At 42.1% G+C, this 14,979-nt stretch overlaps 1 protein-coding gene across 1 annotated transcript; it reads right to left on the minus strand.

Moving 5' to 3' along the window:
* CA7 (carbonic anhydrase 7) lies at window positions 1-8,945 on the minus strand. The gene is made up of 7 exons (XM_039698198.1): window positions 8,887-8,945; window positions 6,705-6,902; window positions 5,974-5,978; window positions 3,360-3,455; window positions 3,057-3,119; window positions 2,031-2,186; window positions 1-1,749 (listed from the first exon to the last, which is right to left on the minus strand). Exons 1-7 carry the CDS (start codon window positions 8,924-8,926, stop codon window positions 1,627-1,629), a joined length of 681 nt encoding a protein of 226 aa, XP_039554132.1. The 5' UTR covers window positions 8,927-8,945; the 3' UTR covers window positions 1-1,626.
* Between the last annotated feature and the right edge of the window lie 6,034 nt (window positions 8,946-14,979).

Here is a 14,979-nt window from a genome sequence, read left to right on the forward strand (position 1 = left end):
AAGATACATTAAATAGAGTTTCTACAAGACCAGTTTGCATTACTAGCAAAGTTCATAATACATTCATAATAGCTAAAACCATTGCATTTTTTAACGATCTTCCATTGCCTTTAGCATCTCCTGGATAAGAACCTCACATCTAAAACAATGCTGAATTAGCCCTCACAACAGCCCTGTGAGGTAGAGGTCAGTGTTACCCTCTTTCTACATAAGAGGAAACTGAGAAACAAAGTTTTAGGTCAGTGTACCAGAAAAATCACAGAGATTTGAGGAGCAGAATTCCAGTCTTTCATGCCTTGTACTGTGCTCCACACCTCTTGTCATGCTTCCCTGGAGAAAGGGGAGCAGCCACAGCAGCTGCTATTCTCCCTTCTCCCCACTTCTCTTGGCCTTGTATGTCCTGATTTCTCCATGTCAGCTGATGGAAAGTGATCAACATCAGCAATTCCTACCTGAACTACACAGACAGAACAGGCCATGTGAGGCCCAGAACTCAAGGAGCTGGGAATTGACTGTGGGTAGTCACAGGGAACATCACAGTATTGAGTACCAGAGTCAGAATTTTGTCCCTAAGTTGCAGAACCAACACGTGGCTGTTCTAAAGCAATTTTGCAGAGGTAAAAGGACTCGGGAGTGCTGAAGCCTCATGCGTGCAGGGAGCATCCCTGCCAGGCAGCCCTGGGGCAGGGAGGGTCTGTGCAGCAATGCTCACTCAGGACAGACAAGATCTACCCGTGTTAGGTCCCTAAAGGAAACAAAACACCTGCTCTCTGTAGGGCAGACACTGAAGGAGGTCATATTGCAGAGCATAGCACTGAGCTGAGGTAGAATATGAGCAACCGAGGAACACAAAACACACCTGGATCACTGCAGAGGAACTCTTCAACCAAACTTACCCTGACCAGGGCACTGTGGTCCTGTGTTCTGCATGGGCTGAGGACAAATACCCAAATAACATTGCAATAAACTGCTCTGCTTTTCAACACAGCATTACATTGTAAGATAGCATCTTAGAACAGTAGATTTAAAATATATATTTAAATTTATATTTATATATTTGTACATTTCATACCTGAGCCTACTTGAGGCGAGTTAAGAACTTTTTCTAAAGCTACTCATACACGCTACTCATACGTGTCATCAGGCAGCAAGAATACAGTGAAAGCAACCTTTAAATCAGAGCTCAGCAAATGGTAACAACAGATCAGTAAGGAAAATTTAAGTCCAGTTCGTCCAAAATTCTTGATTACTGTTTTCTCATGTATCAAATGAGACAAGTACAAGTTGTGGCCATCAGCACTAATAGATCACTATACAATTTTCCACTTTATATAAAGTTGGATTTTAATGTCATTTTAATTTTATAGAGTTTCAGGTCTTGAATAGCAACCTAGTTCACTCAGCAATCCTTTATATTAAATAGTGCTGGTTAAAAAGATGCCATTTGTCCAAAGAATGAACACTTTAAATAAAATAGAAAGCCAGAGGATTATCCCTGTCCAAGGAGAGGGTTCATGGAAATGCCTGTCTTGGGTGTTCCATGAGTAGTCCGTAGACCAGAGTCTCTGTTTAGAGTATCTCACATGTGGAAGCTCTTGGATATCTCAGGGCCATTATCAGTTTTCTTCAGGCCTTGAAGGAAGCTCGAACAATTCTCCCCTTCAGAGGCTGAGGGGGGCGAAAGTTATTGGCCATTTGGATCCTCTGGTCTTCCTCACCAGTGAAGAGCAGCATGCGGAATTTCTCCAGCTGGAAGTTCAGGGGAAACAATTCACTGCTCAAGGGGGCAATCAACAGTAATGTTTTTTTTTAAAAAGGACTAAAAGGAAATCTTCAGTATATTTTAATCAGTTAATTGAACAAGTTCAAGCAAACTTCTAGAGAGTATTAACAGAAATTGACAGAAGCCTGAGGATTAAACAGGCCAAATATTCAAAGACTTTTAATTTGGCCTAATTTCAAATCAGAACAGTCTTTGCCTGCTTATCCAACATTGAATGCTACAATAACAGAGAGTACCAGAAATTTACCTGTTTCACAGAGATTCTTATGGGTTCTTTCAGCACTATCCATGTCACACTCTCATTAAGGGGTGGGGTTGTCAGAGAACCGAGGTATGTCCAATAATCTAGACTCAAGGGCAGGAGACATTTAGGATTGAAGCCTCTAAACTGAGCTTTTGTTCCCTGGGAAAAGAAAATAGACTTGAAAATTATCCTTTTACTTTTAAGTGCAGATAAAATACCTTTTTTGAAAGAGAAGAAATTGTTGAAATAACCTTAAAAATAGGAGAAAGGAAAATTATGTAAAGGTTTGGCTGCCTTACAACTGTTAGCCAAAAGCAGGTGGCAAGTGTGATGCCTAATGCTGGCTTACTGGACTTTGTGGTCTTGCACCATTCTCTCTACCAAAATTCACCTCTTGTCACAACAGCCCCAAAAATAATACAGGAAGTGTGTTCTGTATATAGTGTTCAGTATGAGTATAGATAATATCACAGCAGAGTTCCTCATTTCATTACTTTCTCATCTATTTCAGTAGGAAAATTTAAATCCTATTGTTATTGTCTGCTATGGTAAATATCAGCTTAAAAAAAAAAATCAAACCTTCAAGTCTAAAATTAGAGGAAGGTGGATTAATAGAGGAAGATACAGCAAGCAAAAGACTGGTAGATATAGAAGGGGGTGTTGCCTAAAGTAGTGATTGCCTTAAGTACCAGAGTCTAGAGCAACATTCTTCAGGCTGTAGCAGCATCCAAAAGGATTATTTTGCTGAGTCAAAGAGCTGAGTCTCAAGGGTCAGGAAGCTGTGGATTTTAGACTTTTTTGGGAAAAGCAGAACCTCTGGACGACCAGTGGGGTCAGCATAGCCTTGTGAGGCACCTGAGATTAGAAAAATAATGCGAACTTTGGAGGGAAAAAAGATACAACTACAGTTATGTTCTAGTTATGGGAGCATCTGTGGGCGGGTGATTTTTCATTTTTGTCTCAAAGATGTACATGAGCATGATTTTTAAAGGATATCCCAGAAACAAATTTAAAAAGCTTAGAACTTACTTTAAATTTTACCATGTATAAAGCATCAGTGAGTCTGTTCATACTGGCATGTTCTTTTCCAATCTAAAAGAATGGAATAGTCTGGTTAAATAAGAAGGACTACAACTATGCTTTAATTAGGGGTTACTTTCTTACTCAAATCTTAACGTTCCTACCAAAGTTTTCAGCAATTTGCAATGCATTAATGCTTCCAGTAAGTCATCTGTTTTCCTTAAGCACTTCTTAAATATGTGGCATAGTCCTCAAACACTTTACAGCATAATGCTTTTTATCATGTAAACATGCTATTTTTGCAATTCTTACCTCCAAGAAAACACCAACTACTGCCAAGCCATCTGGAGCTGCTGCTGCCTCTCCAAATGTTGCATATTTTCTGGCATTCCAATGTACTAAGTGAAGCTTTAAAGAAAAAATAACAAATAACAATTAAATTAGTGATTGAAGTTATGAACGTGGTTTCTCATTGATAGCACTAGCAGTTGTTCATCACAGAACAGTTTTGTGTCAAAGGCATTGATGGCAACATGAAGCAGTTCAATCCTTTGGACAGGTCCATGAGTGTGGGCAGGAACCAGGCAAGTTTTCTGTAACAGCCCACATGGGGGTGGCATGGCCAGGCTTAGGGAGTGGGAGGGTACAGGGGTGGCTTCTGTGAGAAACTGCCAGAAGCTTCCCCAGCTCATGATCACAAGGAAGGGACCAGGCTGGAGCAGCTCCTGAAGGACTGACTGCACCCATGATTTAAGATTTAGTTTTCATTTGCCATTATTCTACTTTGATTTGGTTGTTAATAGATTTTTTTGTTTTGCTGTGTCAGTAACTGGTGAGGGAGCTCTCCCTGCTCTTATCCTGACTCACAAGCCTTTCCTCATGTCCTTATTTCTCCTCCCCCCATTCAGCTAGGAGGGCAGGGATAGCTGACCTTCCCATGGTGAGCAAGGAATTAAAACTAACCAGTATTGGCACAATAGTGGAAAACATCCAGCAGCCTCTCCCAGCTGCCAGCATGCAAAAGATGTATCATCCAGGCACTTAAAAGGGGTGGATTTCTTCATGGAGAGCATCAAAACTCATTTGAAAATGTAAATTAAAAACACTGTGTGGCTAACTGTACAGAATTTGTAGCTTTCTTGAAAGAGAATACTTGACACATGAAGATGTGGTAACCACCCTTATGCCCTTCCTGTTAAACACAATAAATACAAGTGGAACAGATGGAGTAGCCCTGGGAGAGGGACCTGGAGGTGCTGTGGGGCAGAGCTGGCCCTGCCCCAGCCCTGAAACCCCCTGCCCTGGGCTGAGCCCAGCGTGGGCAGCAGGGGAGGGGATTCTGCCCCTCTGCCCCTCAGGTGAGACCCCACCTGCAGAGCTGCCCCAGCCCTGGGACCAGCACAGCCAGGACCTGGAGCTGCTGCAGAGAGCCCAGAGGAGGCTCCAGGATGAGCAGAGGGATGGAGCAGCTCTGCTGGGAGCAAAGGCTGGCACAGCTGGGATTGGTCAGCCGGGAGAGGAGAAGGCTCCAAGGAAACCTTCTACCCTGAACATCAGCTAGACAATTCAGATAAGTATTTCCTTCTTACAGTATCTTTCCTTTCAGTGGAGGTTATCTATATTCCATTTCCTTTAAATACCTGATCCTATAAAAGAGGAAATATAATAGCTGGTACTTCACACAACACCACTCAACCTCAAATCACCTTCTAAAGGTAAGGAAATGCCACAGAGACACTTCATACATCATTTAGAAATAACACCTAAGCACAGACAAATGTTTAAGATGCCACCTATAGAAGATATTTTATCACAGCATCAGTAATCCCTGTAATTTTATATGCCACCAAATCTAATACACTTTGTCCAACAGACCTCAAGACCTGATCAGAGTCTCACATTAAGAAAATTAAAATTACATTTAATATCTGTATAGCTTGTATCCTCAGTGCAGTTCATAACATTTTATTTAAAGAGTAAAAGCTGGGGCTTGGACCGTGCTACCATACATGCATGCTTCCAGCTGGCCTTGATGCAGGAAACTGGCCTTGCTAAAGCTAAGGTTTTAGTATTAAGGATGTAAATACTCCTAGTACGTTTTTCTAAAGTTAGCAAAAGAATGCATCACCTGTCCCTAATATTTTAAGACGTTTACCTATTATGGATTACTGTCAAGATTCTGTTGTGTCATTTATGCAGAGCTTTGAGTCACTAGATCTATTTCAACACAACTAAAAGCAGTTTAAACCATTTTTCCCACTCCTAGCAGTCATCTTCCTTGAAAAACTGTTATTGAAACAAGACATGCTTAGTGTGGAAAGGGTCCCATTCCTGGCAGGTGCTCTGAGTCTGTGTCTCTAAGTGCAGAGTAATAGATGTTTTTAAACTTCTAAAGCTTAATAAAGTTCACTGTTACACAGATACAGTTCAGCTGAAAATTGCATTGAAGTAGTTATCAAGCTAAGATAATACTTCCAGAGATATTTTACAAATTCTCTTTATAGGGTGACACTCTAAACAGATCTGTGCAGTAAAAGTGGAAAATGCTCATCCAGTCCTCTTTGCAAATTCATAAAGATAAGATGCTTAAAAACTTGACCATCCCATTGGGCAGGTTTTTAAATTCATTGCAGAAGAGAAATTTTAAAACAAGATGTCTGGAATATTGACCTTTAGGCCTTATTTCAAAGGGTTACCAGGACAAACAAGCCACCTCACAGAAAAGGTAATTTGTTTTCAATATCAAGGTATCCTATTTAGCTTGCATCAATGAGCACACCCAAAAGGAAGATGAAATCAGCTGATAAGTTCACAAATTGTTCCAGTTCTTTTTGGCTTTTTTTTTAATGCACTCTTTCCATTTATCAGCTGCTTTATCATCTCCATTTGAATGCTCTTCCCCTACCCCCAGATGTAAAAGCACTACCATGTCTACCATGGAAACAGACCTAACAGAAGACATAATCAATCACTTAAAGAATTTACATTCTCTGCCAAGGGCTGAGACAAGAATAATGTACAACTGCAGCCAGTCCAACATCCAAAGTTGGCTGCTACCAACTCAGAACCCAAAATGAGCTGAAGATTTTCTAATTTCTGAAGAAACCAAAGTGCTAGAAGTCGGGGAAGAAAGAAGAAAATTCAAGGTAACAGTAACCTGTCCAGGTACAAATTGGTGCACTGATTATGATGACTGTGCTGCATGACCCAGCTCTGCTTATCCTCTTCCCTTCCCTGTGGGTGGGAGCTGGGCACTGAGCCAGAGCTGGCACATGAATTGGCATCTGTGATTGGGGTGATCACGAACCAGGACACTGAGGGGCTTACATCCCTGCTCTGGGTGCTGGATGTGGTCTGGAAGTGCTGGAGAGATGCCCAGCAAACTTCAATTTTCATCTAAAAAAAAAGAACTGCAATCAAACTTCTCATTTTCCTGAGGCAAGAGCTTTTCCTAATGAAGAAACACTTATTGATCTGTGACATTGCATTGCTAGAGAGGCTCCAAGTGAAGACAAAATATAAACAGCTCCAGTCACATGCCTTGTTCTAAGCTGATATTATACATCATAGAAGTTACTCTGTACAGAATGTGTTTAATTGCTTCCCCCATTAAGTCCCAAGCTGGTGTTCTGAGTTATGTGGCTGTGCTAGTCTCACCTGTCCTGTCATCAGTGTCCTCAAACTCCACCATGACGGAGTGGCCGGTGTTGGAGATGCTGAGGGAGCTGCAGCACTCGTAGGAGATGACGAGTGGCTGCAGGCTGGGGTCGTACACTGCCCGTGCAGAGTCGATGTCAATGGGGGACTGGCGGTTCCCCTGGGCAATGGGGTAAGCTTTGTGCCACTCAGCAGGGCCTTCAACAGCAAGCAAAGGAAAGCAGCATTATTTCCTTCCCACCATACACAGAATGGTCATTATGGGTTTGCAGGAGGCTTTAAATAAAGCTTGCTCAGCAAGAGTGACTCCAATGTTTGGAATGTGAGAAATTAATTTAAATTCTAGGCTGCTGTGGTTTTATTAGCACAAGCAGGCTGCAACAAGATGGGGATTCAAATATCTTGTCCAGAACACACCAAGGAGATCATGGCAGAGACTGCTGTACCCCCAGTCACTTGTGCCACTCTCTCTCTGCAGAGGCTGCAGTTACCTTGATAAGGTGTTCCAAGGTGGTACAGGTGTAAACATTTGCATGCACAAACACACTCTCCAAAGAAAAAGCATTTAATTCTCCCTGGGAAAGAGAGTGTAAAAGCTCCAGCAATTCAAATTAGATGCAGATGACTCAATCTCTTAGCTACTGACTATGCAGTTATTTTTAAAATAATTTTATGACTGCAGTAAATTTTTGAGACAGCTCCATTCTTCACTCATGCCCCTTATGGTATCTCTCTAGCCTGAGTGAAGGATACAGGATGATAATTAATACTTTGGGACTTCCTGACCTCAACAGAGAGGGGAAAAAGCCCAGTTGAATAGCAGAACTCTGCTGCCAGAGCTGGAAGATTCTTAAACCATTTGAGATAAGAAAAGCTTATCCATATCAAAGAATTCTTATTTCTTATGGCTCATTTTCTACTTTGCTATGGTAGTGGAAGCAGCAATTAAATTCCTCTGCTGCTTCTATGCATGAAGTGTAACAGTAACAATTGTACTTCGGGATTCTCAAGAAGCACATTTTTAATTGTAGCATTCTCACATATTTTCACAAGGGGAACCTTTTTTAAAATCAAGCACAGGTATTTAGCCTCCTTGCATTTACATAACACAACAGTGATCTATTACACTGTTACTTGGCTTTGACACTTTCTGCTAAGCTTATAAAATAATATCTTTTCTCAGCCTGCCTAGAAAGCAGATTTAGGAATTAAATGCTCTTACACAAGCTTGGCTCTCACAAGTTTCATAAGAGTACCCATAGCTCTATTCTCCTAGCTACAAGCACAAATACATAACATTACTTACTAGCACTAACCAGCTTCACTTGGTATTCAAACTTGCTTTCAGACTCACAGAAACAAAAGGAATTGCTGTTAAGAAAGAGACTGGCCCCTGAAGGTTCTACAAAAGACTCTTGTTGGACACTCAGCAGCTAAAATAATTTCTGCAAGGAGAAAGACTCCTGCAAGTTATGCAATTGTCTCATTGGCCAGCATCAGCCACTCATCCACCCTGTCTGTAAAGGATCCAGGCACTACACGACGCTGCTGTGGCAATCCTTCAGGAGCTCCACATCCCCCCCTGCGCTGTGACACGCATCCTTGGAGGTGGGAAGCAAAGGAGGAGGACTAAATTAAAATCTGTCAAATCGGAAAGCATAACTTGTTCTGTAAGAGATCTGATACTGATCTGTACAATTTATTGATGTACTAGATATATGCAATGTATAGCTTATTTTATTCACTTTTATGAAAGCCTAGATATCACATTTCAGCAACTGCACAGAACCAGGAGATCTATTACTGCTCTATTAAATCTTCTTTACCTAACAGAATTGCTTTTGGAGAGACACACAGGTAATCTTTTTTATAACAGCATTTTGGAAAGGGACCCATCTGTAATATCTGCAGTCTGTAAAAACCCAAAGCATTCAAACTGCTTCCCTCAGTTTAGGAATGTTGATTGCAACACTGAAAGGCAGCAGACGTAAACTTGCACGTCTTTTGGTGCCGCTTTCTGGGTGCTATTGATTATCAATAAAGTAATTAATTACCTGCTGTATACACTTGATTCTTGCAGACATCAAAATGCAGGCAGCTCTGCAGGGCTCAGGCAACAGCTCTAGAAAGAAAACGAGTGGGGGAAGACAGAGAGATGCAGCACGGAAATGCCATAACCTACCGTCAGCCTGCCCATATCCCCAACTGTGGTGGCCAGTCATTTTAGGAGCTGCCCCTGCTTGGCTCCAGCTCCCCGAGCAGGGCACTGCTGCCTACCTGCCTTTATAGCGGCTCCCCGTGGGATAGGGTCAGCCCCTTAAAGATACAGAGCAGCCAAAGCAATTCCTACAGGACAGGGAAAGCCCTCGGGTTCTCCTGCTCCAGCCTTGCTGCTCCTGCTCCTGCTCCCCCTATTTGCTGAGGCAGCACAGGTGAAGGAAAATGTAAAATTCAGATAACTGAAGTCTCAGTACTTAGAGAGAAAGCCAAACTGTGGATCAAATTTAGGAAAAAAAATAAAAATCAGTGTTTTCTCATTCTCTGCCCCAAGGAAGAAAAAGCCATAAGGTGCTGTGAGCATCAGGACAGTCCTGTGCAGGTGGGACCGGCCCTTCTCACATCTGTGCTCTGCAGGGGGAAACATCACTGCCTCTCTTCTGAAACCCTGCTGCCAGCTGCAAAAAAGGAATGGTGTTTTCACCAGATCTGTAATTAATCACAATTGGTGCTTAGATGAGATGGAGAACATTCTCATCTTGGGAAAAAAACTTCTTTTGCTGCTTTTAAACAAGGTACAAATCAAACAAAGTAAGGATGAATTGACAATCTGATTTTAATTTTGCAACTTCAAAGAAACATTTTAAATGGACAAAAATAAAAGTGTGATTATATTAGGGACAGAACATAGCAGATTCCAGAGAAAGCAGTTGATCTGTGAAGCCTCATTACCTGGAATGATCCAGCAGTTGTCTGCACCCTGCTAAAGCCATGGAGAGGCTACAATGAGACACCCAATCTGCAGCTGTAAAATGTCTTAAGTCATCTCTGGGGCAAGGATAAAAGCTCCTTCATTGTAAATTTGTTAGATCTGAGGAAATGCTTTCTGTCAAGGCTACATTTTACAAACACATTGATTTTCACAGAGACAATAGCACACAAAAATAGGGATTCTTCTATTATGGAAGCACGAATATGGAAGGAATAAATCAATAACAGCATTTTATGCAACTTTTATGTTGTGGTATTGCCTTGTAAGTATTAATTTTCTTTTTCAGGAGGTTTCCATGATAGTCAGCTATAAAACCTTTAAGAATTGCTGGTGCCAGCTAAATCACTCACAGAGGGATGTAAACTGCTGTAAAGGTCTCCACAGGAGAGTTCTACAATGACTTAGGTCAGCTCCTCAATTTGTTCCAGATCCAAGCTGCTGCGACCTGCTCAGGTCCCTGGCACAGACACTGGGTGTGGCCATGTCCCAACAGTCTGGGCACACAGGCCCTTGTGGGCACCCAACACTGGAATAAGAACCTTAAAATACTCACTCAGATGCAGAGTCAGGAAAGCTGACTAGGGAAAAGTACAAAAAATACCAACACAGCAGTGAAAATAAATGGAAGAGGGATTTTGTGCTTTAAAAGAGCAGATCATAAGCTGGGGAAGCCCACGTGCAAGGCAGAGAATGCTGAGCAACTGTTTTCAAGAGAAACATCAACACTGGGCTCAGGTGAGCCCACAGGGCACAGGGGCACTGCAGTGCCCAACCTGCACCGGGCACCATTGACCCCTTCAGCTTTTATCTTCTCCCTCAAACCCACACAGGTCTTTGCAGATCTGGACTACAAACACGTGGCACAGGAAGAGCTCTGAGACAAGTGAAAATATCCTGAAGACATGGCAGGAAGCAGACTCCACAAAATGGAGTTTTAAATGGATGGATTTGGAAAAGTGGAAAGGGAGAATGACAATAACCTGAGGGGAAAGGAAGGAGAGCCTGAATAAAACTTTAGCTTGTAAAATGTATCATTAGTAATGATAGTCAGTGTGTACATGACAACTTTATGTACTTCCAATCCAGCCAGCCTTGTTTCTTTATGAGGAAAATATTCAATTTTCCTTTAATATAAGGTAACAGTGCTGCTTATACAAATATCACATTATTCTGTAACCCTGATGCCTCTGGATATTGGCTGACTCTAAGAATGGGTTTTACTGATTCTGTCCTCAAATTATCATTTATCACTTCAAAAGCTGCAGTCATCATGTAATTCTCTTCTGTTTTACTAGTTTGAATCCAGGACAATTACATCACACTAATGAACTTATGGAAGTGAGGACAACAGAGTGGTAGGTGCTCAAGGTGTGGATTTCTCCAATGCTGAGCTAAACGTGACATGATTTCCACAAACTTCTCCTGGGTTCTTCACGCCATGTCAGAAGTGTCTGCTTCACAGTGAGTGATGGGAAGTCATAATTCCATTCACTACAGTGAGATGTTTCAAGGTGCCCTAAAACAGAAATCTGTCTTCCCCAGCCTTCTCACTTAGGGTTTTATTCCCCTTTGCCAGCAGTGATGAGAGAACAGAGCAGCAGCCCAGGACAAATACACGGGTTCTTCTGAATGTGTCACCAGGTTGTGATACAGAACCAACAACGAATGCTTCAGGTTCTCCACCTTTATATACAGAATTAATTTTCTTTATGATTTAATTGGAGCTCCCTTTACAAAACTGCCATATAAGGACTAACCATTATGGTTAGAAAACTCCAAGATTGGAATGCTGAATTGAAGTTGGACATATTTAAGCTTTGCAGTTTTGAGGAAATTGGGGAATTTAATCTCTAAGGCAAAATGTCTCAATAATACTACAGTTCTGGAATTGTTGGGAGGTTGTTGCACATAGAGATGTTACTTGAGGATAATTTTTCTGATAAATATTACTGCATCACTGTGGAGAGGCAGAGCTGCATTTTAAGGTATGTAAGATGAAGTAAGAGTTATTTGGTTCCAAGGTGAATGGCCCAATTGCACTCTAAGTGTATTAAGTAACTTGGCAATTACATCTGCTGACATCATTAATAACGGTAACACATTTGAACAAGGTGCCACGTGCCTTCTTTAATGCACCCCAGCATGTCTGGTGTGTGACTGCATGCCAACAAAACCAGGTTAGAAAGCCCACCAGTATGGGTGCAGGCTGCACACTCCGAGCCGCTCACGTGCCATGGCTAGGAGCAGATGAAATGTTAAATAAAACATTCATCACTCCAGAGCCTGTCTGTGCCTCGGGTTCTTGACAGAGTATCTGTTTATCCAGGCAGATCCTCTCTCCTCTTACACTGCCACCACAGATGCTGGCAGCTCCCACAGGGGGTTACTCTGAGCTGGCATCTGTTCTTTACATGTGTGCTAAAGGCATTTCAAACGAACCCAGGAGCTGCACAAAAATACTCCACACAGTAAATATAAGCAGAACAGTGTACTGCCAACACTGAACACTAAAAAGCGCAAACATTCCAGATACTTTTTTGTATTTTTTAGTATTTTATTTTAAAGCAGACTGACGACAGTTCTTGGTTGACCACAGAAATTTCAACTTTTAAATTCTCAAGGTTTTCCCTGCAAACACAAAAATGTGATGGCTTTTGTATATATATTGACACATTGAGATTATATACATATATATGTATATTGACACACTGAGGTCACATACATATACATATGTATATTGATATACTGAGATTCTCATACAGCCAGTGGAACTTCAGGAGCTGAAAGTGGTCATCCTTCTTCCACAGCTACAGAGATTTCTGAGAGTCATGAGACTTCTAAGGGAAAAACTCAACTGGGAATCTCCTCCTGGCATTGGGGGAAAACAAAAAAAAAGGTGCTAAAGTGAAGAAGGGATTAAGAAAAAAGGACAAAAAGGACATGCATTTAGTTAACAGACAACTATGCAAGACAAAAAGCTTCAATAAAACAGGGGCCAAGACGACCAAGGGGATAGAAGGAATTTAGTAGGAACACTAGGGAAAGTGGGGCAGAAAAGGGGGAATGAGGCACCTGGTTCTCTAGGAGTATCCCAGCCTTCATACACCATTTTTTTATTACCTTTTTTTTTTTTTTTTTTAACCTTTAAAACTATACACACTTGGCTGCTAGGTATGGGAACTACATTCTGGAACTAAGCCTGAAATATTAATTCTTGCAATTTATGGATTGTCCAGATAAAGCAGTGCAGTAGAGAGCAATAACAGGAGACTGCTTTTAATTTTGGGAAACAGAATGTTCCTGAAATCCAGCAATGGTCACTGGAATGACAGCAAAAGGAAGTATTTACTGTGGCACAGCAAACACAAAGCCTGAAAAACGAACTTTGCTGGAGATGCTGTGTATGGGAAACAAAAGAGGAAGCACTGTTTTGTAGGATGTCACCTGCAAGATGTAAACCACTCTATGTAATAATGCACTCCTGTGTACATCATTCCAGGAGATAAACAGAGAACTAAAGTTACTGAAGAGAGGCAGATTAAAAAGATAACGGACTTTATATGGACTAACAAAACAGTGTGAATGATGCAGGTATTTCAGGACCTCTCTTTTGTTGTTGAAATTAGTGCCAGAAATATTGGTTGAAACCTTTTAAGGCGTGGAATATTTCTCCTTTTTTGTACACTGTCAAAGTCCAACCAATGCTGATCCTATATGGAAAGATCTTCATAACAGAAGCACAGAGGCACAACAGATTTCACATGTTCTTGTCTCCATACTAAGCAGGAATAACTGCAATAATGTGCAACATCTCTGCAAAACATATCCTACTGGATTTTCCTGACTGCAGGTACCTTTATGGCTTCTGCCTCAGTGTCACGATCCAACCTTATGAACAGGTATTGTGGTGGTTTGTTAATTGATCTCAGAGTGCAAAAAACTGACATGGCAAGGGGATTTGCAGTGGTAATACAAAATAAATGTTTTCAATTATTTTGGACAGAGACACTCGGTCTGCCTGAAAATGCCTCAAAAGTCCATACAGAGAGAAATGCCCGTTTTGATCATAAATTCTGGTCATGGCACTGTTGTCCAGACAAACTGAATCCATTACTGTGCAACAGCCAGTAAATACACACTTGAGAGAGACATTGATTGTCTATTTCAGAGTTGCCAAGCCTTGTGCTCAGTGGTGTTCCACAAATCAAGCAGCCCAACTATCCATCCTTTTCCCTATTTATATATTTTAGCAAACAAAGACATGAATGTTCATTGGCTACAGGTTACATAGTTCTCTTATTTATTAGTATTCTCTCTTCTGTTGGTTAATGAGTGTCTCATTCTGCTCATCCCTGCCATGCTGTCTCTCCTCCCATGGCTCGCTGCTTTCCTGGGCGCTGCTCCAGGGCTCGGTGCTCCTGTCCCGCCCCTGCCGCAATTCCCCTGGGCCCACTCGGAGCTGGTTCCACAGTCACTGAGCTGCCTTGGCTCCTTTCTGCCTTATCCTGGGGGTTCTGACCAACGTCCTCGTGCCCCCCGAATTCTGCATTCCTCATGTATCGATGGAAATCCTTCTCCCGAGCTCTGTTCGCCTCCCGCAGGGCTGAGAACATTGGAACATGTCCAGCCCCAAACCTTAACAAGGGTTAACAATTCCGCTGACCAGGAATTTGTGTTTCTAACACCTGGACATCACTAAGAGCTTGTTGGACTCTGTTTCACAGATTAAATCTCCCTCCTTGTTGATCAGGTTTGCAAGCTACAAAGATCAGATAGAAAAGAACATGTTTTCTTAACAAAATTTTACATACTTCACATTTTATGAGGAGTAGTTGCTGAGGCATAGGTGGGATGTTATTAAGGTCTTTTGAGTGGAGTCCTGCTAGCAGTGGGGTTCCCATGAGGGCGGGACTGCCGATGGTTAGGCATGGAGTGGTTGTTGGAAGGCCTCCTATTTTTTGTAGGCCTCCTATTTTTCTTGTTCTCTGTTCAGGCTGTGGATAATGGACCCTGAGCAGAGGAGTAACATTGCTTTAAGAATGGGTAGGTTGAGATGCGGAGGAAAGCTGCCGGGGCAGGTTTACTCCTATTGTGACTATTATTAGGGCAAAATGATTTGATGTGGAGAAAGCCGGGTTCAATACAATTCTCTCTCAGGCCTCATGTCGCGGCAAATGGTGTGGAGGGGGTCCCCAGGAGAGGCACAGGGAAGGACGGGGGCGGCGCTGGTGCACACGGAGTGAGGGGGAAAGTTCCAGGAGCCACCGACCTTGCCGGCTCCGAGGC

The sequence above is a fragment of the Passer montanus genome, unplaced genomic scaffold (assembly GCF_014805655.1).
Source record: "Passer montanus isolate IOZ18808 unplaced genomic scaffold, ASM1480565v1 scaffold121, whole genome shotgun sequence".
Classification (NCBI taxonomy): Eukaryota; Metazoa; Chordata; class Aves; order Passeriformes; family Passeridae; genus Passer; species Passer montanus.